The 26,053-nt window shown below is 36.8% G+C and overlaps 1 protein-coding gene across 1 annotated transcript in view; it reads left to right on the plus strand.

Annotated features, from left to right (window-relative positions):
* The window catches only part of PTPRZ1 (protein tyrosine phosphatase receptor type Z1), a 110,013-nt gene that overhangs the window by 51,955 nt on the left and 32,005 nt on the right, over window positions 1-26,053 (plus strand). Inside the window, exons 11-15 of the mRNA XM_040259885.1 lie at window positions 1,078-1,124; window positions 5,798-9,380; window positions 14,193-14,337; window positions 22,040-22,131; window positions 24,797-24,882. Coding sequence (XP_040115819.1) covers window positions 1,078-1,124; window positions 5,798-9,380; window positions 14,193-14,337; window positions 22,040-22,131; window positions 24,797-24,882 — 3,953 coding nt within the window. The remainder of the gene's footprint in view (window positions 1-1,077; window positions 1,125-5,797; window positions 9,381-14,192; window positions 14,338-22,039; window positions 22,132-24,796; window positions 24,883-26,053) is intronic.

Below are 26,053 nucleotides of genomic sequence, written 5' to 3' on the forward strand. Positions count from 1 at the left end.
AGTCCAGTATTCTTGCCTGGAGAATCCCCCTGGACAGGCTACAGTCCGTGGGGTCGCAAAGAGTCAGACACCACTGAGCGACTAAGCACAGCACAGCAATATGAAATATGCTGATTCTGTCCACTTGGGAAAGTCAGACTTAAATGATCCTGGTCCTTACATTCCTTTCATAAGCAGTATTAGTTGAGTATCCCTGGGAAGAAGTCATGGGAATCACTCTGGTCTGTCCTTCCTGCTGCCAATCCAGGCTGGACCTGCTAGAAAACATTCTCGCTTTACCTGGGGCAGCACCCTGTGTACAAATATGTATGAGCCCAAATCTGAAGAGTAAAAAGCACTATTTGGGACTTCCCTGGTGGGGCAGTAGTTAAGAATTTTCCTGCCAGTCCAGGGAACGTGGGTTTGATCTCTGGTCTGGGAAGATTCCACATGCTTCTGAGCAAAGTCCATGTGTAATAACTACCAAGTCCATGCTCTAGAGCCCATGCTCTGCAACAAGAGAAGTCCATGCAGCGCAACTATAGAGTAGCCTCTGCTCACCACAACTAGGGAAAGCCTCTCACGCAGCAACCGAAGACCCTGCACAGCCAAAAATTAATTAATTAAAAAAAAAATAACTATTTGACCTTCAGTCAGAAGAAGACCTTAAGGAATAAGTAGTTGAATAAGAATATCTGTCACTTATCTCCTGGCATTTTCCCAGTTATGCTTTTATCAGCAGTAAGTCTGCACCGATGAAAAATTACCTGAGTTTCTTTGCACCCAGTGATATCAGTCTCACTCTCTTCTTTCCCCTTCTTAGTTTCAATCACAGTTGGGGTGAAAATAGGGAAAGGAATTGGAGTGGAGGATAGAGATCAAGGTTTTGAGTGCACTTTCCTATACGTTTACATAGTGCTGTGTTATGTAATGTTCAGTAGTCTTGAAAACTGAAATTTGAAATTTTCTTTGAGCAATCTGTATTTTCCAAGCTAACAGTATTATTTTTTTCCTTTTCTCTCTTTCCATCCAAAAGTAGACCAATAAAACTGAAATAGTTGAATAAAAATGTTAATAATTTTGTTTTTAATTTTGTAGAACTTGACCTCTTTCCCGAATTAATTGGAACTGAAGAAATAATCAAGGTACCATAGCTATTTTTTATTCAAGTGCTTAAATATTAAACAATCTATTTTGAATTATTGGTTAGGTTTCAGATGTTGCATTAATAAAAAGTTTGTGTTGCATGCATGATTCATTGTTTGTAGGATTAGTTGCTGAGCTTTGTAGATTAATGTATAATTAATAACATGAGTTTTATGAAGAAGTTGGAAGACACTTTAATTGGTATAGTTTTTAAAAAGAGATAGGAAAGGTTTGTTGATAATTAGAAAAATGATGAACTTTAAAAATAATGATAGCTATGAACTGTAGTTGCAAATTGGAACTTTTTCATTTTCTAAATGTTTCTAACAAACTAAAGTAATATTTAAGCAATTCATAATATTGCTACAGCTTATTTTTGACTAACTTAACCAGTGATAGATAGATTGATAATAAATATGAACCAGAATATAAAGTGTATATATTTTTTTGCCCATTTAATTTGATTATTTTTGTTTAGACTACGCATATTATAAAGTCTGTTGCCAGCACAAGGTCCTTTAAAGATATTTATAAATTTATAAATTTTAACATTGTCTTAATTTTTGAAATAGATAATGACTGTTTATATCTTATATTTCATCCTAAGCCCAAATATGCTATTCATCAGAGCTGAGATAATATGTAAAATCCAGGTTTTCTGTTGTTAATGTTAGTAGGAATATATCCATTAGTACATACTTGTGTATGAGCTGATAACTTGTGAAAACAAATATTCTTATCTAGCAGTAAATAGTGGTTAGGTTGTGTTTTCACATGAACCATTACCTCAGTGATTTTTTATCTTATGGCAGTTCTCTCTTACAAAGGACTATTTTAGCAATATAAGCAGTCCACATTTCATCAAGAGCTCACAACAGAATTCAGCTAAGCATATCTCTGTGTGTGTGTGATGTATGTCAAACACCCTTCCAATTGTAGACTGCAGACTTGTGTCCTCACATGGTGGAGAAGAGTAGAAGAAGCAACCCTTCATGACTCAATATAAAGGCACTAATCCCATTCATGAGGCTTCCACCTATGACCTCATTTAATATTAATGACTCCCAAAGGCCCCAATTCCTCTGTCACTTTGAGAGGGTAGGGTTTCAGCATGTGAATTTAGAGGGGACACAAACAGTTCATAACACTATTCATGATCATCGATTCATGCAGGAATGAATGATAGAAGTTGGCAAACACCTGGATTGTACCAGTAATGGTTTTAAGCCTGAATATTGGTTTCCCTGGTGGGTCAGTGGTAAAGAATATGCCTTCCAATGCAAGAGATGCAGGTTCAATCATGGGTTGGGAAGATGCCCTGGAGAAGGAAATGGCAACCCACTCCAGTATTCTTGCCTGGGCAATCCCATGGACAGAAGAGCCTGGCAGGTTACAGTCCATGGTGTCGCAAAAGAGTCAGACATGACTGAGCAACTAGACAACAACAACAACAACGTGGAAATGAATAGCTTGGGGAATATTCCTCAAGTTTTCTTCCAATAGGAATGCCTGACTTTGAAAGACAAAGTATCTCCAGGACAATCGAGGCTTTTCAATAAAAAATTTTAATAGGTATCATAAAGGATGACAGGTGTGATCCATATCAAAACCATAGAAGAGGAAAGGTTCACAATAACTTAATCTTGGGAAACAGTGTCCATTAAAATATTTGTATTTTCATATATGTATAAAGTAATCATAGAACATGAATCTTATGTTCTTCTTGAAACATTGACATGAGATAGTATGACCCCATAGAGATGTGCAAGACTTAGTTGGGTGGATTAATGAAAGGTCCATCACCTTCATCAGATTCTAAGAATCTCACAGTGATGAAAGAGAAATTTGTGTTTCGTGTGTGTATAGTTTTTATTCCCCAAAAATGTAATAGAATAAAGCGTGGCTGGCATTATGTTTTAAGAACAATGTTATAGAAGTCTACATAGCTTATAGTAGGAGGATGATAAAGGAGGTTTGTGTGGGATAATAAGCAAAGAGGAAGAGAAGCAATGTTATGTGGAATTTGGAAGAATTTGTCAGATCAGGGACTTCTAGTCTCTAGTGGTCCAGTGGTTGAGACTCCGCGCTTCCAATGCAGGGGGCATGGATTCAATTCCTGGCCAAGGAACTAAGATCCCACATGCTGCACAATGAAGCAAAAAGCAAAAAAAAAAATTAGCAAAAAATAAAAGTTCTAAAGAAAAGAAATTGTCAGAGGATATAGAGAAGATAGATGTCATGTGTTTTGGGAACTTTACTGTGAAGACATGGAGAGAGGTAAAATGAATACTAGTCATTGAATTAGAGATTTTCCATTTTGCTCCTTTTAAAAAGGAGAGATCCGGGTTTGAGCTGGTAAGAATGAAAAAAGAAAGCAAAATTGAAAGTACAAAGTGGAGGGAAACAGTTGTGTCCAATTCCTAAGAGGATGACAGAGAATGGATTAGAACACAAATGCAGAAATTAGAGAGGAAGTAGAACAACAACTCTGTTACAACAGGATGAGAAGAGCGGAGATGGATTTGGTTGGTCCTGGTGGGTTTTGATGTTTTAATGCTAGGAAGAGTTGCGTTTTTGTCTGGTGGCTTCTACTGCCTCTATAATCAGGAAAACCATCTGCTGAGAATGAGGAGAGAAGAAAATGGAGGTTTGAATAGAGCAGAGTGAAATTTAAAAGTCTTGGTAGAGGGTAAGAGTGTGGCGTGATACCAGAAACTGGCAAGTATCCAGATTTACAAAAGTGAGAAAGAATTCAGAAACTACATATTGCTAAGGTTAACACTGATCCTCACCAAAACTGTGTATCAGATTATAAAGCAAATGTTTGTAAGCACGTCTAAGGAAAGAAGAGTGTTTTCCACCAAGAGTGAGTCGAGGCAAACTGTTCTTATTTCCTTGTGCGTGAAGATTTGGGGCTTGAAGATGAGAGGAATATTTATTCAGAAAATTATGTGGTAAAATCTCCTAGTTGTCCTTGTGAACAATCAGAATGCAAAATTTTATCAAGAAATACCACTAGGGAGGAAATGGATCTGGGGAATCTAAGAGAATATCCATTTTAGCATTAATACAATCTAGAGCATTAACGCTGACTCACTTCTCAGGGTTGTCTCATATGCCTTAAGATTAAAAAAAAAAAAACAAAACTTTAAACCAACTGAATAATTAAGCTCTAGATAACAATGCAGTCATTAAGCTTGAAATCTTGTGTTTCATACATGTAGCTTTCTGTGTGTCTGAGACAAAAGCTCATGAGCACACATGGCTTAAGATTCAGATTCTACTGATATTGGTCAGGTTCTCACTGACCAATTTGTACTTGGTCATTTTTCCCTTTTTTTCAAGGAGCGTGACCTTAAAAGATCTAATAGATGACAGTGCTACCAAACTGACAGATTCATGTCCCATGTGAACAAAAAAATATATCTTAATATGTTTGGCAATTCAATGTTTTAAACATATGATTAGACACAATATATACAGTTTTTATAAAAAGAAACCATGGGTTTTGGTTAACCTCTAGCCAGATCACTCCTGGGCCATCATAGTAACTTAAGTGCTCATGAGAGACTGGGTCACCTGACTGGTATTTCTAAAGGAAACACAAAATTAAATGACTAGAACTAGGACCATATTTTGACCAGTTGTTAAAAATATCTGCCTAGGTTTAAGATGAACTCCTAGGGAAAAGTATTTAAAACAAAAACGAACAAAACCAAAAACCTCTTCCAGTCTTAAACTTTCCTGTTAGAATAGCTTTAAAATTGTGATGTATTCTGAATACATACAAATAGTCTGAATATACAGCTACTTTGATTTTGAAATAAGATGTTTTATTGCCATTTTACATTACAAGAAGCTAATTATTATTTAGCTTGTTGCCAGATGAACTGAACAGAGAAATATAAACACAAGAAAATAAATACCATGTTAAATAACACTCTTAGTAAGTAAATACCACTACATTGTGTCTTCTTTTCAGAGCTGTGATATCTATTAATTACTTCCGTAAAGTAAATAAAAAGCAGCCATAAATAAGATATTTTCGTTGAGTTTAATTACTGTCCCTCATGGCACCCCACTCAAGTACTCTTGCCTGGAAAGTCCCATGGACGGAGGAGCCTGGGGGCTGCAGTTTATGGGGTCGCGAAGAGTTGGACACGACTGAGCGACTTCACTTTCACTTTTCACTTTCATGCATTGGAGAAGGAAATGGCAACCCGCTCCGGTGTTCTTGCCTGGAGAATCCCAGGGACGGGGGAGCCTGGTGGGCTGCCGTCTGTGGGGTCACACAGAGTTGGGCAGGACTGAAGCGACTTAGCAAGGGTAGATAATACTGGTTACAAGATAGAGGCATGTCTTCTGGGGCGGGAGGTTGCTTTATGAGAAGTTTCCAAAATCCCACAAGTGAAGAATCACAGTATAATGCAGTTTAAGATATTAAGATTTCATGGAAAAGGAAATGGCAACCCACTCCAATATTCTCGCCTGGAAAAGTCCATGGACAGAGGAACCTGGAGGGCTGCAGCCCATGGGGTTACATGACTGAGCACGCATGCATGAGAAGGGTGGAAGGAGATGGGTTGGTAGCAATAAACTGGTAGAACTAAAAAAAAAAATCATTTTTCTCTAATTTCTTTATATCCCATTAAATCTTACTTGCTTTTCAAAGGAAGAAGAAGAGGGAAAGGACATGGAAGGAGACACTGTTGTGAATCCTGGTAGAGACGGTGCCACAAACCAGATTAGGAGAAAGGAACCCCAGATTCCCACCACAACAAATTACAGCCGAGTGGGGACCAAATACAACGAGGCTAAGACTAACCGCTCCCCAGCAAGAGGAAACGAGTTCTCTGGAAAGAGTGATATTCCCAACACACCTTTAGATTCCACTTCCCAGCCCGTCACTGAATTAGACCCAGAAAAAGACGTTCCTTCGACTTCACAGACTGTGACCCAGCCTCCCCCGCTCACTCTGGCAGGCACTTCAGCCTCTTCACGTGACGGCTCTAAAACCATTCTCCGATTTCCACAGATGAACTTGTCCGGGACGGTGGAATATTCAGATACAGTTTCTACGACGGAGCCGCAAGAGGTATCTACTGATATCAGTGAGGAAGAGAGTTTATTGACCAGTTTCAAGCTCGATCCCGGAGCCGATGATTCTTCCGGCTCCAGTCCCGCAACTGCCGCTGTGCCGTTCGTCTCCGAGAACACAGCCCATGGCGATGTCTTTCCTTCAGAAAACCCAGAGGTCGTCACATCCGATGTCTTTATCCCAGAATCTGCCAGAAATGCTTCAGAAGGTTCAGCCTCCTCAGGTTCGGAAGAATCTCTCAGGGATCCTTCCGTTGATGGCAGTGTGTGGTTTCCTAGGACGACAGACGTGACGCCGCTGCCCGATGTCGGGTCAGGTAGAGAGAGCTTTCTCCAGACTAATGACACCGACGTGGATGGTGACGAATCTGAGAAGACAACAGAATCCTCTCCTCCAGGCCCACTGCTGTCCCAGGGTCCCTCGGTCTCAGATGCGCGAATGCCACCGCATTCTACCTTTGCGTACTTCCCCACTGAGGGGACCCCTCACGCTTTGACTCCGTCCTCCGGACAACACCATTCGGTCCCCACCGTCAACGTGGTACACGCGCAGACAACTCAACCGGTGTACAATGGTGAGGCACCTCTCCAACCTTCCTACAGTAGTGAAGTCTTTCCTCTAGTCACCCCCTTGTTGCTTGACAACCAGACCCTCAACACTACCCCTGCTGCTTCAAGTAGTGATTGGGCCTTGCATGCTACACCTGTATTTCCCAGTGTCGGTGTGTCATTCGAATCCATCCTGTCTTCCTATGATGGCGCGCCTTTGCTCCCATTTTCCTCCGCTTCCTCCAGTAGTGAATTGCTTCACCGTGTGTATACGATGTCTCAGATCCTTCCGCAAGTTACTGCAGCTCTTGAGAGCGATCAGGGGTCCCTGCATGTTTCTCTGCCGGTGGCTGGGGGTGATTTGCTATTAGAGCCCAGCCTTGCTCCGCATTCTGATGCCATGCCGCATCAGATCACTACGCGTGCTGCTTCGGAGACCTTGGAATTTGGTGCTAGCAAGCCTGCTGTTCTTTATCAAACGCTTGTGTTTTCTCCAGCTGAAGCATCCAGCAGTGATGTCCTGATGCATGCACGTTCTTCAGGGCCTGAACCTTCTTATGCCTTAACTAATGAGGAGGGCTCCCAACACCACTTCAGGGTTTCTGACAGTTCTGCGGTACCTGGGCGTGATTCTGTTCAGGGTTCCTTATCTAGCAGCCCTAGTCACCACCTACCGATGCCTGAGTCTCCCTTAGTAACCCCAAGCGCATCATTGCTGCAGCCCACTCAGGGCCTCTCTGGTGACGGGGAGTGGTCTGGAGCCTCCTCTGATAGTGAATTTTTTGTGCCTGACACAGACGGTCTGACAGCCCTTAACGTGTCTTCACCCGTTTCTGTAGCTGAATTTACATATCCAACCTCTATGTCTGGTGATGATAACAAGCTACTTTCTAAAAGTGACAGCATGCACGGAGAGGAGACAGAACGGCACAGTTCTTCTTTCGGTGACCTGGTTTACCCCTCTGAAAGCACAGTCATGCCTGACCTGTATGATCGTGTAAATACACTGAATGCCTCTTTACAAGAGTCCTCTGCCTCCACTTCTAGCCCAGAGGGCGTCCTCCCAGAGCTTCTTGCTTTTACTGCCGCTAAGGTTTACGATCGTGAGATTAGTCAAATTCCAGAAAATAACTTTCTGGTTCAGTCTTCACACGCTGTATCTCAAGCATTTGGTGACACTTCGCTTAAACCTGCGCTTAGTGCACACTCAGAGCCAGCATCCTCTGACCCTCCTTCTAGTGAAATGTTATCTCCTTCAACTCAGCTCTTAGTTTATGAGCCCTCAGCTTCTTTTAATACTGAAGTATTGCTGCAACCTTCCTTTCAGGTTTCTGGTGTTGACTTGTTGCTTAAAACTGCTCTGCCAGCTGTGCCTAGTGACCCAATAGTGGTTGAAACCCCCAAGGTTGATCACATTAGTTCTACAGTACCACATCTCATGGCATCAAATGCCGCTTCAAGGGAAAATACGCTGCACTCTCCATCTGTACCAATCTCTGATGTATCACCTACTCCTAATACGCATGCTGCTTCCCTTCAAGTTTTAACCATTTCTTATGCAAGTGAGAAATATTCTGAACCACTTTTGCGTAAAAGCGAAAGTTACCACCAAACGGTACCTTCATTGTACAGTAATGATGAGTTGTTCCAAACTGCCAATTTGGAGCTTACCCAGGCCTTTCCTCCAGAAGGAAGGCATGCATATGCTACTCCTGTTTTATCAGTTGCACCACCAGATACGCTTATAAATAAGCTTGTTTATTCTGATGAAGTCTTCACCTCCACCAAGGGCCCTGTCACCGACGAGGTATTGGCTGGTATTCCTACAGTTGTTTCTGATCCAGTTGTAACTGCTGATCCTTCTGTCCCTTTAGGAAATGTGTATGTTTCCATTTCAGCCATTTCTCCCAACAAGGATGGTTCTGTAACCACAACCAAGTTGCTGTCTCCTTCCAGAACAACTTCTGAGCCAATTCAAAGTGCCCGATCTGATGCCAGTTTGGTGGGTGGTGGTGACGATGGTGATATTGATGATTACGGTGATGATGATTATGATGACAGAGATAAAGATGGCTTATCCATCAACAGGTGTATGTCATGCTTCTCCTATAGAGAATCACAGGAAAAGGTGATGAATGACTCAGACACACAGCAGAACAGTTCTGTGGATCAGAATAACCCAATCTCATATGCACTATCTCAGAATTCTGAAGAAGGAAATAATATCACAGGTGTCATATCAGACGATCAGACTGATATGGAGAGAAGTCCTGATAAATCACCACCACCAAATGTGCCACCCCAGAAGCGCAATGATGGAAAACAGGAAAATGATGTTCAGACTCACAGTGCCCTGCTTCCTTTCAGTCCCGAGTCTAAAGCTTGGGCAGTTCTTACAAGTGATGAAGAGAGTGGATCAGGGCAAGGTGCCTCAGATAGCCTTAATGATAATGAGACTTCCACAGATTTCAGTTTTCCTGATATTAACGAAAAAGATGGTGATGGGGTCCTGGAAACAGGTGACTCAGAAATAACTCCTGGATCCCCACAGTCCTCAACACCGACTATTACTAGCAGACATTCAGAAGTGTTCAACATTTCAGAGGCAGGTTAGTTATGGATCCAAGGGATAGATTGAGGTGTGATGGCTTTCTGCCTCAAAAAAAAAAGAAAGAAAAATCTTGGAAAGAGGTATTTGGTAAAATGGCCATCATTTTTAAAAGTCAGGATATTTATAAATCAATTTACAGGTTTTAAAATTTGATTTTTTTCATTATTTCAAAGAAATACTGAATGTGTTTTCATCCTTAGATTAACTCTCTCCAAAACAGATGATTTCAATTTTTTCATATTCCACAAGATGCCTGTTACATGTGAGAGCAATTATGTGTACATAATACATTTTTAGTGCACTGCTTTTTAAATAATAGATTAGAGTGTATTTTGGGTGATTTTAGTTTTAATATTTATGCATATTCTAAATTACATTGCCAACTAAATATATCGAATTACAAACTCTGATATAATATGACATGTGTCTCTCTCTGACCAACCCAGTGGAAAGGAATTAGATATTTTGGACATCCACATCAGATTGGGGGCTTTAGAAAAAAGTTCTATTGCTAAGTTTTGAAAGTTTAATGGTAAGATTTTTTTTAAGATTTAATTTTTTAAGAATGTCTCTTTGATTACCTTAGCATTGCCTAAAGAGGGCAGTGTGAACTAACAAAATGCCTTCTACTTTATACTTGTTACATACCTTTCTAAGAAGTTAGATAATGGCCATTAATATGCGTAATATGTATAGGTATTGTATGACAAGGTGTACAACACAAGAACATTTTCTGTAGAAATGCATTTCATTTGTTAATGTATTTTATGCAAACTAATTTATAGCCAGATGTTTCTTTCAGCAGATTGCTTGCAGCATATATAATACAGATGTTTGCTTTAGATGCCGGGGGGTGGGGGGTGGGGGGGAAGTGCGGAAAGGGGAAATTCAATGCCATTAAGAATATGAAGGGGAGCCTGGTGGGCTGCCGTCTATGGGGTCACACAGAGTCGGACATGACTGAAGTGACTTAGCAGCAGCAGCAAGAATATGAAATACTAGATAATTTCATTGCCTTGATCTTAAGTTTTATAATTTGCTTTTACTACATTTTAAGGCATTTTTTAAAAATGAACAATGAAAGATATTTAAATCTCAACAGTGAATCAAAAAATAAAGTAACATCTTGCACTCTTATTATTGTGTAAAAGTAGGTATTTAAAATCCAGCACATAGATACCAATCTTATTAGGATAGTTTTCCTCTTTGTTATTTCCTTTCCTTGAATGAGTTATGTACTTTTCCTTCAGTGCAGCGGCAATTAAAAGCATGTACATTTTGATAGAGAAGTTTTTCTACATTCTGATTTGATACCTACTTAACATTGCATTCCAGTTTTCAACACTTAAACTCTGTTATGTGAAAATAAGTTATGAATTCATGGGTCACCATATTCATTAGTATCGCCTTATATATGAATTGTTACTGGCTTCAATTATAGTTTTTTTGGTTTTTTCATTTTTATTAGATTGATTTAAAAAGAAAACATCAGGAATGCATCCATTTTTCTATCTTATTTTATAGTGGCATCATCTATATGTTATTGCTAGATTATTCTGTTATGGAAAGACTATATACTGTAAAATGTCAAGCCTGAAATTACTGACTAAAGTTACTGCATTTTCTCTTCAATGCACTAATTAGATTTATTTAATTTGAGGATGTTTTCCTACTGATGAGGAGAAAACAATATGAATATAACATCTAACAGCATCAAGTAATGTAATTGATGACATAAATAAGATCATATAGGGGAAAATTCTTGCCTGTTTTTAAAACATATCTAAAAAGTCATCTGTAGTTTGTCTTATCCAATAATTGAAAATGCCTCTATATCAAATGCATATAGACTAATTCTGAAACTTAACTAATTTATAACCTATTTTTTAGAATGTAGAATAACTTATAAGACATGCTCCTCAAAATAATATACATAAGACAGATATTAGTACCTGCAACTTATGAATGCATAGACTGAGTCCTAAAGATACTACATTGCCTGATCTAAATCACACAGGAAGTTAATAAAAAAAAAATCTCAGACTGGAAACGTGTGTCATTGGTGTCTGTCTCTTAGAGACTGCATTGTCATGATTGAGAACAATAGAATATATATAAATATAAATAATGCTTAATTTGTAAACCAATATTATTATTTCTTTATTTCCTAAGCATTAGCACATTCTTGCCTTATCATTTAGGTAACTCATATATACTACGGAGCCACATCCAAACATATTTTAGTGTCAACTAATGAATATAAAAGCAGTATAACTAGTTGCTCTTCATTATAGAATACGAAGCAGCCAGTTGATTGTTTTTACTTTTATGTGGTAGCTCATATAAAATATTTAGGTTTCATTATATGTAATTATCTTGACTTTATCATTCTAATTCCCTAATTAAAAGGTTTGTGTTAAAATCAGACATCCCAGAGAACTTATGAGTAAAGTCTACATACAAGACTCTGTGTGTGTGCATGTGTGTGTATAATGAATGTATATAGTATGCATGACATATATATATATTGCAATTTGTTACATATTTCATGTGTTATATATCTGACATATATATTACATATTTGATCGACATATATATGTATGTACATACATCTATATAAATGAGATATGTACACATCCAAATACATATATATATATATACACATACAGGTATGTGCCTACTACAATGAATATTTGTGGTCGTTGAAGACTAGTGAAATTATATAAACTCACTTTGTATGTAAGTTAATGTACATCATTGGTTCTTAAACTTTAATGTGGATCAGAATCACCCAGAGGGCTTGTTAAAACATCGATTCCTGCGTTTTACCCACAGAGTTTCTTTTTCAGTAGATTTGGGATGGTTGAAGAAGGGCCCCGAATATACATTTCTAACAAGTTTCAGCTGATGCCGATGCCATTATTCTGGGGGACCTACTTCAAGAATGACTGAAATAGATAATAATACTAACCTTCATTTGTAATTTCTAGGTACCAGAGACTGCTAAGTGGATTAATTCCTTTATTAACCACAAACTTTCTATTGTAACAATAGAAAAAAAATGGGAAGACAATTGTGTATAAAACAAAATGCTTTCCTAAATTTCATAAAGCAATACCAGTTCATTCAAACTCAGATTATTTAGGCTTCTGAATGAGTCTCCCCACAGTAGGTAATGACCAGAGTGTAAGATTAATGTAATAGAAGGCTGTTTAGCCTTCTTTGATAAGAATATTAACTACAGCTCAAGGATCAATTGACTTACAATATTCCCACTTTTTATACAGTTTCGTTATTTCCAATCACAACTTTGAATTCTATTTTTTTCTCACAAATGCTTCTGTAATTATAAAAATACACATCTCGGAATATTTGGTTGCCACTTATAATCCTTTGATGCATTTCCTATGTGTAGATTAAATTCTTGACCTTTTCTGCATCACCTCTCTTTACAGAAGGAATCTATCACTTTAACTCTCAAGTTCTCTCCAGTTAGACATATTTCAGTGCTCTATTTATGAATATGTGACTGTCAAATTTATCCTCAGATATTTTCCTTTAAATTGATAGTATTTTCAATTAAATTAATGCCCATTGTCTATCACTAAGAATAAGGTACTTAGTATAGGTACTTTTATACCAAATGTACCATATATGTTGGAAGCAAGGTAGACTCTGATGAGGAATTTAAACTTAGTTACTCCAGAGATCCTACAGGTGGACAGGATGACTGTTAGTTTGTAGCAGTGTCAGCTTGTTGTAGCATCCTGTTAGGGTTCTGATGTACAATCACCTTGGTTTCCCACTGCACACACCTCAAAGTAGAAGGGAGGAATTGTGACTGGTCACTGACACTCTGAAGTTCTGAAACTTTTTTTTAACAACTTAGAAAGATATCTTTGTTTGCAGTGATTTTGAAGTTCTAGAACAAAAATGTACCTGATTTGTCACAAAAAATAGTTATTTGCTATCTTCTGAAATAACCCAAGGACAGAATGTAGACTTTTTCATAATTTACACTTGCGTATTTAAAAAGAATGTCTTAGATCTGTGCATTCCTTCAATTCACATGCAAAGGTATTTTTATTTTTGATAGAGAAAAACAGTTGGCAAGAAGGGAATTCAAAATGTCTAAATTTTAAATAGTTTGCTGGATTGAAGGGTTATCTTAATGTAAGAAGAGTTATCCTAAGAGTCTCTCTTTATGAAATTATTAATTGTTCCTAATTATTTACCTAACTGTGGGATGAAAAATATTTCCACTACATTTTGGGAAATCAAGATTATATATGGTGATTCAGTAAGTAGCATTGTTTTTCTGGATCATTTTTATTAAAAACTGAATAGTTTTTATTTTAATACTTTTGTTTCCCTTTTCACAAGCTTTTCAAGGCAATATTATGCTTCCTGGTTACCAATCTTTGTTGGATATTATAGTTCCTCAGCTCTGATAGCCTGATTTACTTTTTTCTCTTTTTCTATGAGTTTGTTTCTTTTTGAAGTATAATTGATCTGTAACACCATGTTAGTCCTTGTTGCACAACAAAGTGATTCGATACTTCTGAACATTTCAAATTGATCACCACAGTAAGTTTATTACCATAAAGATATTGCATGATTATTGACTAAATTTCCCACGCTATATATCACACCTATGACTCATTTATTTTGCAATTGCCTTACTTTTTAAGCTTTGGGTCAGAGAAATTTTAAAGGTAAGCAACAGAAAGAAGATTGCAGTTATTCGGTTGAAAAATGTGCTTTTTCCTCAAGCTTAAATATCAACTTTCTCAATTTTCTCCGACTACAGAGGCCAGTAATAGTAGCCATGAGTCTCGTATTGGTCTAGCTGAGGGGCTGGAATCCGAGAAGAAGGCAGTTATACCCCTTGTGATCGTGTCGGCCCTGACTTTTATCTGTCTAGTGGTTCTTGTGGGTATTCTCATCTACTGGAGGTAAGTTGAATGTTTTGGATGTGTATTTCATAGAGCTCAGATTTTACCTTTGTTTTACCTGAATGTTCTGCAAAACATACTCAAAATTCACTTTACTTGAGAGCTACCGCTAATTTATCCAGGTAACTCTGAGTAAGAAGAATTTGTGAATCCAAAGACATAATAATAAAAGATCTGACTATTCTTCACACTTGTGTCAAACAATTAAAGGTAAAATGGAGGAACTTTGACTTCAGTTAATATTTAATACAGTATTTTGACAGTTTTACTTTCATGTTAATCTAATGAACATTCTGATGTTACCATAGCATCTAAGTTTCTCAGTTAAATTCTTGAGCTTTTTGAACTTTAAAAGTTATTATTTTGGAAAACATGGTTTTTGATATAGTGAAAAATATTTTTTCTTTTTTTCTTTTACTTTACAATATTGTATTAATTTTGCCATACATCAATATGAATTCGCCATGGGTGTACACGTGGTCCCCATCCTGAACCCCCCTCCCACCTCCCACCCTGTACCATCCCTCTGGGTCATCCCAGTGCACCAGCCCCAAGCATCCTGTATCCTGCATCAAACCTGGACTGGCGATTCATTTCTTGTATGATATACATGTTTCAATGCCATTCTCCCAAATCATCCCACCCTCTCCCTCCCCGACAGAATCCAAAAGACTGTTCTATACATCTGTGTCTCTTTTTTTATAGCAGTGGATTTTGTACAAAACAATATCAACTGCATGCTAATACAAAAAAATGATAACATACACAAAAGTACAAATCAAGCATTAAAATAGAATACAATTTGAAGATAAAGTAAATGACTATATTAACAGGAATGGGATTTTAAAATTCATTATTGTTTGCCTTGAGGATGAGATACAGCTTCATTCTTATCAATAACCTATTGAAACTTTTAAAAGGCAAGGAGCGTTGCATCTATCATAAGAGTCTGATCCTACGGCAAACAAAACACAGTGCAAATTTATGTTTACTAGGGACGTAATATAAATCAGTATAAATGCTATAACCATGTCTGTTGGAAAGCAAGGACTTTATGATGATATAAGGAAACCTATCTAAACCAAGAAAGGGCATAACTTAGTACTTTATCCTTTTGTTTTAAAAGAGAGTTTTGTTCAGTTTAGCAACATCTGTCTATAAGTTTATCATCACCACTCTTTGTGTTATTCCAAAATATCTTTTCTCAGTTTATTAAAAAATATTTAGTATGTTTATTGACTGTTTCCCATGTGCTCAGTATTGTGTGAAATACTGTGGGAGCATATAAAAAAAGGAATGAATGGAGAGTCACCACTGTCAAGATGTTTATGCTTATTGAAGAGAAAGAGTTTTCCGTGAAAAATGTGTAAAATATTACACAGAAGTGTATGCACGGCAGCTGAAATGTCTTAATGCTAAGAGTAGTCAGAGAAAAAAGGAGCTTGATGGGCCAGAATGGGCAGCATAAATGAGAAATGTCAAGCTTGAGCTAGATAGGATTCACAAAGAGGAACTAAAGGAGAAGGGTGTGCCAGGCAGGGTCCCGGCAGGTAGGAAGACTGGAAAGGAGGGATGAGCTGTGTGTGTCTGAGACTGTGGGGTTGGATCATCTAGCTGTGTGTGGTTGTATATTGGTTGACTAAGGTAGGCTGTTTCCATGAGCAGCCATATTTCATATCTGACTTCTTTTATAGAACAGAGTAGACTGCAGACTATAGAGAACAGATCATGCTTTTGTCGTCATGAATGGCTTAGGAGTCTGTTGTGTCCATAACATCATGCAAACAAAACTGCTTTCTTTAATGATTCCTGTAATCACCAATGCCTCTTTTGACAGAAGATTTCATGTTTAGCAGAGTACCGCCAGCACAGTACCTAATGCATAAATGTTTGCTCAGCAAGAATTCATATTGCTTTTCTTCTTACTCCCCACAGGACTTGTTGGCCAGACTTCTTACCAACACTGATGTCATGTTTGTTCAGATTACTGTTTTATATCTAAGCTAATTTTCCCTGCCAAGTCAATTTTTGAAGTTAATGGGAATTGAAGTTAGACAAACATAAAATAGGGTGGGAAATGAGATCATATTCTATTTCATAGTAAATAGTGTTAGAATAAATTTCAGTTGAAGTGTTAGATAGTTTATAGTTAAAAGGTTGAAGTAATGAGTTTTTTAATCTGTTACTTAATATTTCAAGTTTATTTTCTACAAAATTGAAAATCAGTGCCTTATTTAATACGACTTGAGATTTCATGGTAAAGTCAAGTCTGGAGTGGTTTATATCTTTTGTTATTAGTAGGCCATTCCATCCGTACTTATGTGGATAAAAAAGATGAAATATAAGATGGAAAATACTAATTTGACCTTCCTCCATGAAACATTTCTGTTTTCCTTACAAATAACACATATAACTTGAGTACAGAGTGTTAGTTTAAAATATGAACACTCTTAGAGTTTTATGTATATATTTTATATCTAACAATCAAATATCCTGATAAAATTTGTTACTCTTATCCATTTACAAATTAAACATAACTGTCCATCTCACAGCCATTTGAAGTTAATTCACTCCCAAATGTAACTTTTAAAATCAGTGAGATGAATACACTAGGAGTAATTTGCTAAACTACAAAATGACAATAGTAGTGCATTCTTTACGGTTTGTATGAATTATTCACATTCTAGGGTAGCTGCATTTCTGAGCAGCATGATTTCATTCACCAGTATGGAAACATTTTAGACCTTTGTGCAAACTATAGCCTGTAGAAAGGTTTAAAAATCTAATGACATACCAACAAGAGTCTTAATAGTAACATTGTCCTTATAAGTTTTTCCAGTTTATATATTAAAACACTTTTCTAACCTAATTCTTTAGGAGAAAAAATAATCACAAATGGTATGATAAATCCTCTCTTTTGCCTGATTTACCTAACTCAAAGTGGTCTCTTATATTTGGTATAGACCTTAAGAGAAAGCATGCCATAGCAGGAAGACAGAACAAATCAGAGGCGATAAAATCTGGGTCTCTTTTCCAGTTCTGCCCAACATTAATTATATGGCTTTGGGCAAGTCACTCACCCATCTAGGAATTAGTGTCCTCTTTTTACTGTCTGGGGGAGAGATCATCTTTTAGATTGGAGTCAGACTTTCTTCAGGGTTTCTGTGATGAATACAGCATAACGAATATTGTTTCATATTTGTGTAAGGATCCAAAAACTGGAATAATAATTATACATTTCTAGCTTTTAATTCCAAATACTGTGATGAAAAGGTGTAAATTAAATAATCAGATTAACATTGATTGATAGGACCTATGTCTACAGGTTTAAAACAGTCATCACTTTTTTCTTCATGGCTGAGTGATAATTAGCAGGAGACGTAGTTATCAACACTTAGCACATAGACGTGAAGACACTCGCTGCTGATACAGAACAGATGGACCATAGATACCGAATCTTGTCATACATTAAATAATATGCCTTGAAATTATTTTCCAGATGTTTTAAGGTATAATTTACATGAGCCAAATCATAAGTTTCCAAGACACAAAATTATTTCCATAAGAATAGCTTCAAAAAGTTCTTTTTAAAGATGACAAAGAAGAAATTTTGGAGAGCTTTTTTTTAATAGTTAGATCTGAAAAATACCAAAAATGTGTTCAAATAAACAGCACTCCATCAAAAGCAATATAGAACAGAGTTTTCCATAGGCACCCTTGTTCTGACTGGGGAGAGTGGGAAGAGAAGCAATATAATTTTTCTCTTGATATTAAATTTAAATTTGTGGGTCATTGGTAGCTACCATCCAGAATGGAAGACTCTCAGTGCCATGCTACCTTTGATATAGAGTGTCACCTCCTAGGTAAGACTGTACCATAAAGAGTTCCTAAGCCACATACAGATGCTCTTCATCCAGAATGAATCCTGTACTATTTTAATTGTTTCCTACTTTTAAGCTTATTGGTATGATCTATAAGATTCTTTTGTTACCTGTTAATACAAGTAACATTACTAGACCACTTATTTTCTAAAACCAACAAATATTTGATTACATAGCTGAAAAGAAGAGCCGGAATTTACTACAAGGAATATTAGCAACATGTCTTACTTTGCCTTTTCCCATTGTAAGAGATGTTGCCTTCTTCCCATTTTCTCAGACACATCCTCCATCTAGGCATCTATCCATCCATCCACCCACCCATCAATCCATCCTTCTCTACCTGTATATTCTCTTCCTCTTCCTCCCAAATATTTTGAAATTTTAAGTTAATCTCATTCGAGGCTTCAGTAGGCAAGAGAGTCTAGGATACAGCTGTATACATTATGGTTGGTGGAATTCTACTGGAAATTCTACTGGAAATCCATCTAACCATTCAACATTTAATACCTATTGCACTCCTGGCATTGTATTTAAAATTTGGTCTACATAAATTAAAAGAGATGGCCCCATCTTTAAAATATATATATAATGAGGATAAAGGCCCAAAACAAATATACTACAAAATGATTACTTTTACCACCAATTAATTAAAATATTTAAAATAAATTGCATGTCATTCTTGGATTAATTAAGCATATTTTTCAAAGCAATCTTTTTAAACAAGAATGTGAATAGACGTTTGTGTTCATTATAATAGAAACAGAAACTGGAGTGCAAGAATCTGCTTAAGAAATGAGAGGCTGTTTCTCAGAGAAGATGCCGCTGAGTTGTCTTTTGAAAGGAAATATTTGCATGGCACATTAGTGACCAAGGCATTTTGATCAGAAGAAGAACCATGTTTAAAGCAGGGAGAAGAAATAACTGAGTTAGAGCAGGCAAGACATGTTCAGTGATCTACAACATGTTTGTTATTGGACATAAACTTCAAGGAGAAAAGTCAAAAAAGGTTTGGACCACAGATAGGTAGGGTTTAGGTATTTAAAGATTTGGATACTACAGTCTAAAAATCTGTAAGGTACAGAACTAAAGCCAATATGTCAAAGTAAAAGGGAGATAGGTTTGAGGCTCAGTATAAGAAAAATATCAATAGTAAGAGGTGTTACATTGGAACAGGAGGGTCTCCTCTTTGGGTACCATTTGGAGATACTTACAAGGGATTGATTTTCGGGTTAGTGTAAGAAATGTGTAGTAGCTAAAGATGATTCATAGAGAAGTAAGCTCCTTGTCACGGAAGGATTCAAACTGAATCCTTTTTATATGTCAGAGATGCTGGAGGAAGGACTCTGGTATTAGCTGTGATATTGTACTAGCTCCCGAAAGGTATTAAATATTTTACAACTTTAAGATTCATTGAAAAATAAAGAAGAGCCATATTTTAAAGGAATCAAAGAGATTTTTAATTCTGTGATCTTAAAAGATCTGATAGTGTCTGCCTATCAGTGGGGCAGAAGATACTACATCTGTGGTTGCACAGATGACCCACACTTTCCTGAAGTTTCTGCTCTAGACTGGTGTCAGTTCTGCTCAGATATGGACTTTCAATAGAAAAGAATCTGTATCTTGTGACCTGTGGCCCTCCTCTTTCCCATTTCTCATTGCTCTGCCAGGCTTTTTCCACTCTTCAGGATCTGAGCCTTGCTTGGGTCTTTTTGCCCCACATCGTAGTTGGTGGTACATGCGCTTGTCTTCCTCCTACATCTCCTCTTTTCTGTTGAAGACATTAGTGTGTTCTGTCAATTATCTATACTCTCACAGGTTTGATTATGATTATACTATCACAGCAGATAGCTATTTTTTTTTGCTGTGCACATCATTACCTTTGGATTTGTCTTTAAACTTGTGACATTAGAGTTATAAATAAACTATATAATTTTGTACTATTGATACCTATGGCAGTGAGTTCATTGAACAAATATTCCAGGGCACCTATAACATGCCAGACATTATTAATGAGGACTAACACTACTTTAAGACCAAGTGTCTTGCCTTTTGTTGGGCTTCACAGGTTGCTCAGTGGTAAAGAATCTGCCTGCTAGTGCAGGAGATGTGGCTTCAAGCCTTGGGTCAGTAAGATCCCCTGAAGAAGGAAATGGCAAACCACTCCAATATTCTTGCCTGGAAAATTCCATGAACAGAGGAGCCTGGTGGGCCACAGGCCATGGGGCTGCAAAGAGTCAGACATGGCTGAGCACACACATGCATCTTTGCTTTTTGGGGACTTACATTCTGGTGAGGGAGGACCAACTAAAATTATGAACGATGAATAAACAAATATATAAATAAAATATTTCAGAGAGTGATAAGTGCCATAAAGCAAACAAAATAAGGGGCAGAATAGTGACTTAGCCAGAGGGGCTAATAGTTTTATTAATAGCTTAGATGGTCAGAGGACTCTCAGAGGAAGTGGCATTTGAGCCAATGTGTAAATGATGGGAAAGAGGCAAGTGGCCAGAGGGAACACCAAGAACTACGACCCTGGGATAATATTGCAGGACTTCTTGGAAGGAGAAAGGGATGACCAGTGGGTTAGAGCCTAGTGGTTGCAAAAGAAGTAATAAGAGATGAGACTACTGGTGGGGGTATGGAGGGGGAACCAGGTCACAGAGGGTCTAACCACCCTTGCTGAAATAATAGAATATCATTCTTATTCCAATGGGAAACCACTGAAGAATTTTATGCAGGAAACTGATTATTGAAAGTATCACAATTGAAGTGTGTCATAAGAACAAATGTTAAAGTTCATTAGGATAAATACCTTGTTGCTTGGATTTTTCAAATGAAAAAACGAGATTGGCATTTTCACTCAAACAGATCTTTCCTTTAAACTTAACCACTCATGAGTAATGCTTCAAATAAATTAAATGACCCACATCAAAGAGTGTCATTAGCAGTTTTAATTATCTACATTTTTTAATTAACGATAGTTTGCATTAGTTTACAGCAGCAGTTGGTTCTTTGCTCTTCTCAATAGTTTGCATGAGCTTGTACCAGATGTTACTCTTATTATCTAAATGAAAATAGATTCAGGTGACCTTATAGGTCATAGTTGTGGTTGATTCCAAATATATTCATTCTCAAAACCCTCATCAAGGCTAGCATCTGTTGGAGAGAAAATCACCCCTGTTTTTGGTTACATGCTCATTATTTCTTCACTTCCTTTTGTCATTACGACATTGTCACACTTGTAATATAAAGCTGTCTTTTTCCATCAGAATGTTACCATAGTGGAAAGTAGCTTCTACCTGGTCATTCCTTGCTGCCTTCTGCTAGCAGCTGAATAGCCTCAGAACGGCATGGTCCTTTAAATATTGAGTGAAAAATAGCTTTGGATAGGCTTCTCTTTTCCACTCTGATCAGAACGGCATGGTCCTTTAAATATTGAGTGAAAAATAGCTTTGGATAGGCTCTCTTTTCCACTCTGATCCTGTCCAAAGTGGCAGGACATCCTGGTATACAGCAACAGAAGAGTAAGTAGGGTATTAAGGTATCCTACTCCTTGGCACCACCTGCAAGTTCAAGTGTTACCTTTGCTTATAGCATGTCTGATACCTGCTCGCTCTTCTGCATCTGGTACAGGTAAAACTGAGATAAATTTGGAGGCTGTAAAATTCTTTAATACCTGTGTTTTGTAAAAGTAGGTAATAGATTTCCACTTATGTTTTTTTAATTCTGAAGATTTCTGTCATAATTTTTAAGCCTCTCAGAAGTTGTCTTCTTGTCCATTCCAGATAGTAGTATAAATTGCCTTCTTTTCTTTCCAGGAAATGTTTCCAGACTGCACATTTTTATTTAGAGGACAGTACGTCCCCTCGAGTAATATCCACACCTCCAACACCTATCTTTCCAATTTCAGGTAATAGCTTAAAGTGACCCTGAGTAGCTGGTAGATGTTAAATGAAAAGCATGATGTGGGAAGGTTTGTCCTTATTGAAGTACTTTGCAAATGCTATGATGTAGATTAGTAAATGTGTTACTTAAAATATTATGTATCAGGCATTCAGGTTTTTAACTGGTTAATTTTGAACATTCTTAACCGTACAGATGATGTGACAAAATAATTTATAGTTATTCAGATGTTGTATGTTAAAGAACATAAATATTTATAGCAATAATATATAAGTAAGGAATAATGTTGACTTTCAGTCATTTCAGTTACTTTAGTGGATATCTAAACACCAAAAGTCAGACTAAATCAATGCAGTAATGATGGACAGGACAAAAACCACCAAAATAAGAATAAACTTTGATTTCTTTCTGATTATCTGAGTGAATGTGAGAAAAGCTTTCTTAACTACATTAGGGGAAAATAAAGAAACTATATAATGGTGAGGGTAGAAGAGAAACATGAGCACAAAGTGTGGTTGCCTGAAATATTTTAAGTAAAAATGTCAGACCGTTGAATACCTGGTAAAGCATCAACTGCTTTATCAGAACTTACCTAGTTAACAATATTCAAGAATTAACAGGAGTCACTTTAAGACTCTCACTGACTCTGGAAATCACATTGTAACTAAGGTCACAGACACTTGTTTTGAATTAACATTTTATAACATTTCAGGATGAAAAGTGGTAACAACAAAAAGTTGTCTAGAAATGTGCGAATTAAGGAAGAACAGGAGGACAGAGGATGATGCAGGGACAAGGAGACCAGGGAAAGCAAAAGGAAACATTCCTCTCCATGTCTTTGTACAGAAGTCTCTTTTTAAATTATCTGAGACGCCACATGTTACGGCTTGAGGTGCACATTCTACAGGATGTTATCTTCTGAAGTCTCATGCGATTTAAAAAACAGAAAAATAAAACAGAAGCATTTTCATTGCAATTTTCAACAAACATAGGAGTTAGACCTGTTTTGCTCTTTCAGCTCTTTTATCAGCTTTGTGTCTTTAACCACCACCGTTTTACTGGCTTTTCCAGTTTATATTAAAATTCTGTCATTTCTTTTAGTACAGCACCATTTCTTATTAACATACTTAGAATTTTTGAGACCAGTTGCTCTCAGTTATCTGTTGGGTTTAGTTCCCTTCACTGTCAAACATACCTCTCCAACATACCCTGTCAGCATGGGTAAGCAAATTAATTCTAACATTATCTAAAGTCCAACACAGTTTATTATTAACAATAAATAAAATAATCCAAGATTGGGTTGTCCAGGAAATCGAGAACCCCCTGTCCTATTTCTCAGAAGAATGGTGATCAAGGGCGTCTCCTCCTTTCATCTGCTCAGCTCTCAAGGATGCACTCTTGAGCACCCCCAACATATGCATACATTCATGTGAAATCAGAAAATAAAAAGATAAGCTAGTGTCACCTGCTTGCAGAACAGTTTGTAAAAGAAATTACTGGAAGACATGATAGCACATGAGAAGTAATCAATTTGCTCATGGAAAGAGGTTAGCTCTGCTGAGGAGTATCCATGGGTTTGGCAGAGCTTAGGACTAATGATTTAGATGTGACAAGTTATTTCTGTTTTCTTATCTAATTATAAAAGCTACTTCCAGGCAAGATGCTTCTGTAGGTGTGAAGGTGGAATTACACCTTTGTCTAGTGTTTCTTAAGCTTAACTCGCTAATTCAATTTTAGTATTCAGGTACACTTATCTGAAAGAGAACAGATGGATTCTAATTTTTTTTTAAATCAACAAATTCTTGGTAACTGAAACTTAAAAATATTAAATGGCCTAGATGCTGAACATCTGTTGATGTAAATAACTGTTTCTAGTGAAATGTGTCTGATGTTTCCTTGTCAGAGATATCACTTGTGAAGTTGCACACTGTGAACTAGTAATATGTTTAATCTAAGAAAGCCTTTCCAGGGGGGAAAAAAGAGAAAAAACAGAAACAGGTAAAAAAAATTGGCCCCTTCACAATTAATTAACAGATCCAGTGACTTTGTTTACATAGCATTTTTTCAAGTTAGAATTCTTGAAATTTTACAGACTAAAAGTCCCAAATGTTTTTGACAGTATACTTAATGAATAGTCTGCATATAAATGTTTTCTATTATTTATGGAGAAAAAGAAAAAATGTTTTCAAATGTAAACATCTGACAATTTATTGGAGAGACTCTAAACTGTACAATTGTATAAAACTGAAATTGCACTATATATTATGTAAATCCATGACATTGAAAATATATTATTTCTGCATTTTTTCCTCAGAATTGACAGGCAATTCCCACTCATGTTAAAGAAAATTATCCATAAAGTGATGCAGTCCATTGGGTGTTATTTATAACTTAACATTGAAAATTAATTATTTTCTCTTTAGTATATGAAAGGAAAAGATTCCTGATCGAAATCAGAATTCTAAAATGCAGGTTATGATTAATAGTAAATGTAGGGAAAATTGATAATTGTTGTTTATTGTTTCTCTGAACACAGATTCAGTCGAAATTATAGGACTAATTGAATTTTGAAGTTGTTTTAGAAGAAAGCTCTTTATAAATCCCCACAAGTGAGAGGAACATTTATTTCTGTTGAGTTATCCTTTCCAACTTAATTTTTTTTATTCACTTAGATGATGTTGGAGCAATTCCAATAAAGCACTTTCCAAAGCATGTTGCAGACTTACATGCAAGTAGTGGGTTTACTGAAGAATTTGAGGTATGATTTTAATATGTCTCTTTTAAACAGTATGGAAAATAGTAATTTTTTGAAATTCACCAATAGGCTATTTCTTGAATTGAAACCATTTCCATTCTAGTGAAATTATTATTTCCATAATCAGTTATGTGTTTAGGATATGGGTGATAGTTATCATATAATTTAGCAAATTGGTTTTCTATTTTAAAATTCAGTTGTACTAGTGGAAAAAACAAAACCATAGTTAATTCCCATAAAATCAGAACTATAATTCTTTTTTTTAATTTGAATTGGTAACACTGATTCCTTTTAATTTTCTAAACTGTATAGATTATAATAAACTAGTAAATTTCATAATTTTCAGCCAAAGTACATACAAACTCCTACCTGTAAGGATTACACCAGTGTAAATGCAAAAATGCTTATTATACAAGGCATAATAAATATTATCCAAGGTAAAGTCCCGTCTTCTCAAAAACATTGGAACTTCACAATCACTGAAAATTTTTCCAGTAGTATTCTGTAAAACACTCTTAGAGGGAAATTTACTGCATATTTATCATGGCCCACTGAATTATCAATTAAGAAGATTTTTCAAAATAGTGTGCCCTCAGCCAAAACAGTTAACAGTAAAAACCACAGCATAAAGTCACCTTTGTTGAGCACTCCCTACGTGTCAGTCATTGTACTAGATGCATCTACAATCAACCTTCACCCAATTCTGGAAGTTATTTGTTTTTATTTCTAATCATATTGATGAAAGCAACTTCAACAAAAGTTAATTAACAACTAATAAACAGCATGGGCTTCCCAGGTGGTGCTAATAGAAAAGAACCAGTCTAAGAGACATTGCGAAGATCCTCTGGAGAAGGAAAGGGCAACCCACTCCAGTATCCTTACCAGGAGAATCCCATGGATAGAGGAGCCTGGAGGGCTACAATTCATAGAGTTGCAAAGAGTTGGACACAACTGAATGGACTTAGCACCTACGAATGTGTAATCTCTATCTGCCTCACTCTTATGAGGATTTAGGATTGAAGGCATTTGGAGCTCACCTGGATAATACAGTATAACCTCCCTATCTCAAGTATCTTATCTTAATACATAGCAGGGTGGGGCTTCCCAGGTGGCTCAGTGGTAAAGAATCTGCCTGCCAAGCAGGAGATGCAGGAACTTCAGTTCAGTCTTCAGT

Source organism: Oryx dammah, unplaced genomic scaffold (assembly GCF_014754425.2).
Source record: "Oryx dammah isolate SB20612 unplaced genomic scaffold, SCBI_Odam_1.1 HiC_scaffold_18, whole genome shotgun sequence".
Lineage (NCBI taxonomy): Eukaryota > Metazoa > Chordata > Mammalia > Artiodactyla > Bovidae > Oryx > Oryx dammah.